The sequence below is a fragment of the Fukomys damarensis genome, unplaced genomic scaffold (genome assembly GCF_012274545.1).
Source record: "Fukomys damarensis isolate Sample0158 unplaced genomic scaffold, DMR_v1.0_HiC HiC_scaffold_26, whole genome shotgun sequence".
In the NCBI taxonomy this organism is placed as follows: domain Eukaryota; kingdom Metazoa; phylum Chordata; class Mammalia; order Rodentia; family Bathyergidae; genus Fukomys; species Fukomys damarensis.
Window position 1 is genome coordinate 32,170,507 of NW_022900938.1, and position 395 is coordinate 32,170,901.

At 66.6% G+C, this 395-nt stretch overlaps 1 protein-coding gene across 1 annotated transcript in view; it reads left to right on the forward strand.

The window, feature by feature from the left end:
• The first annotated feature begins 6 nt into the window (after nucleotides 1-6).
• The window catches only part of Dpp4 (dipeptidyl peptidase 4), a 73,791-nt gene continuing 73,402 nt past the window's right edge, over nucleotides 7-395 (forward strand). The window contains exon 1 of the mRNA XM_010606844.2: nucleotides 7-87. Within this exon, the coding sequence (XP_010605146.1) occupies nucleotides 82-87 (6 nt within the window). The 5' untranslated portion in view covers nucleotides 7-81. The remainder of the gene's footprint in view (nucleotides 88-395) is intronic.

Sequence of the window (395 nt, forward strand, 5' to 3'; positions counted from 1 at the left end):
AGCAGGACGTGCGCTTGGCGGCTCGCGGGGACCTCTGCCTGCGCTGGCGTCCGAAAGCTCAGTTCCGGGCAGCAGCCGACGATGAAGGTGAGTGAGCAGCGCGCTGTGGGCGCCTCCTGCCCCAACTCCCCTCAAACTGCCCAGAAGTTCCTGGAAGGGGACCGGGACTCTAACAGGTGATTGAGCGTCCCGCGGTTCTCGCTCGCTCTCAGACCTCGGGAGCTTCTCGCCGCGACCCAGGCTCGAGCCCTGGAGGAACGGAGAGCCTCCCCTCAAACGCACGCTCGCACCTCCCTTGGCCCCAGACAGGCGGGGGTAGCGAAACCAATGCTAATGCGCGCAGAGGCCCCAAATTCGAGGACGCCTGGCTCGAGCTGCAGACCCTTCCGGCCCAC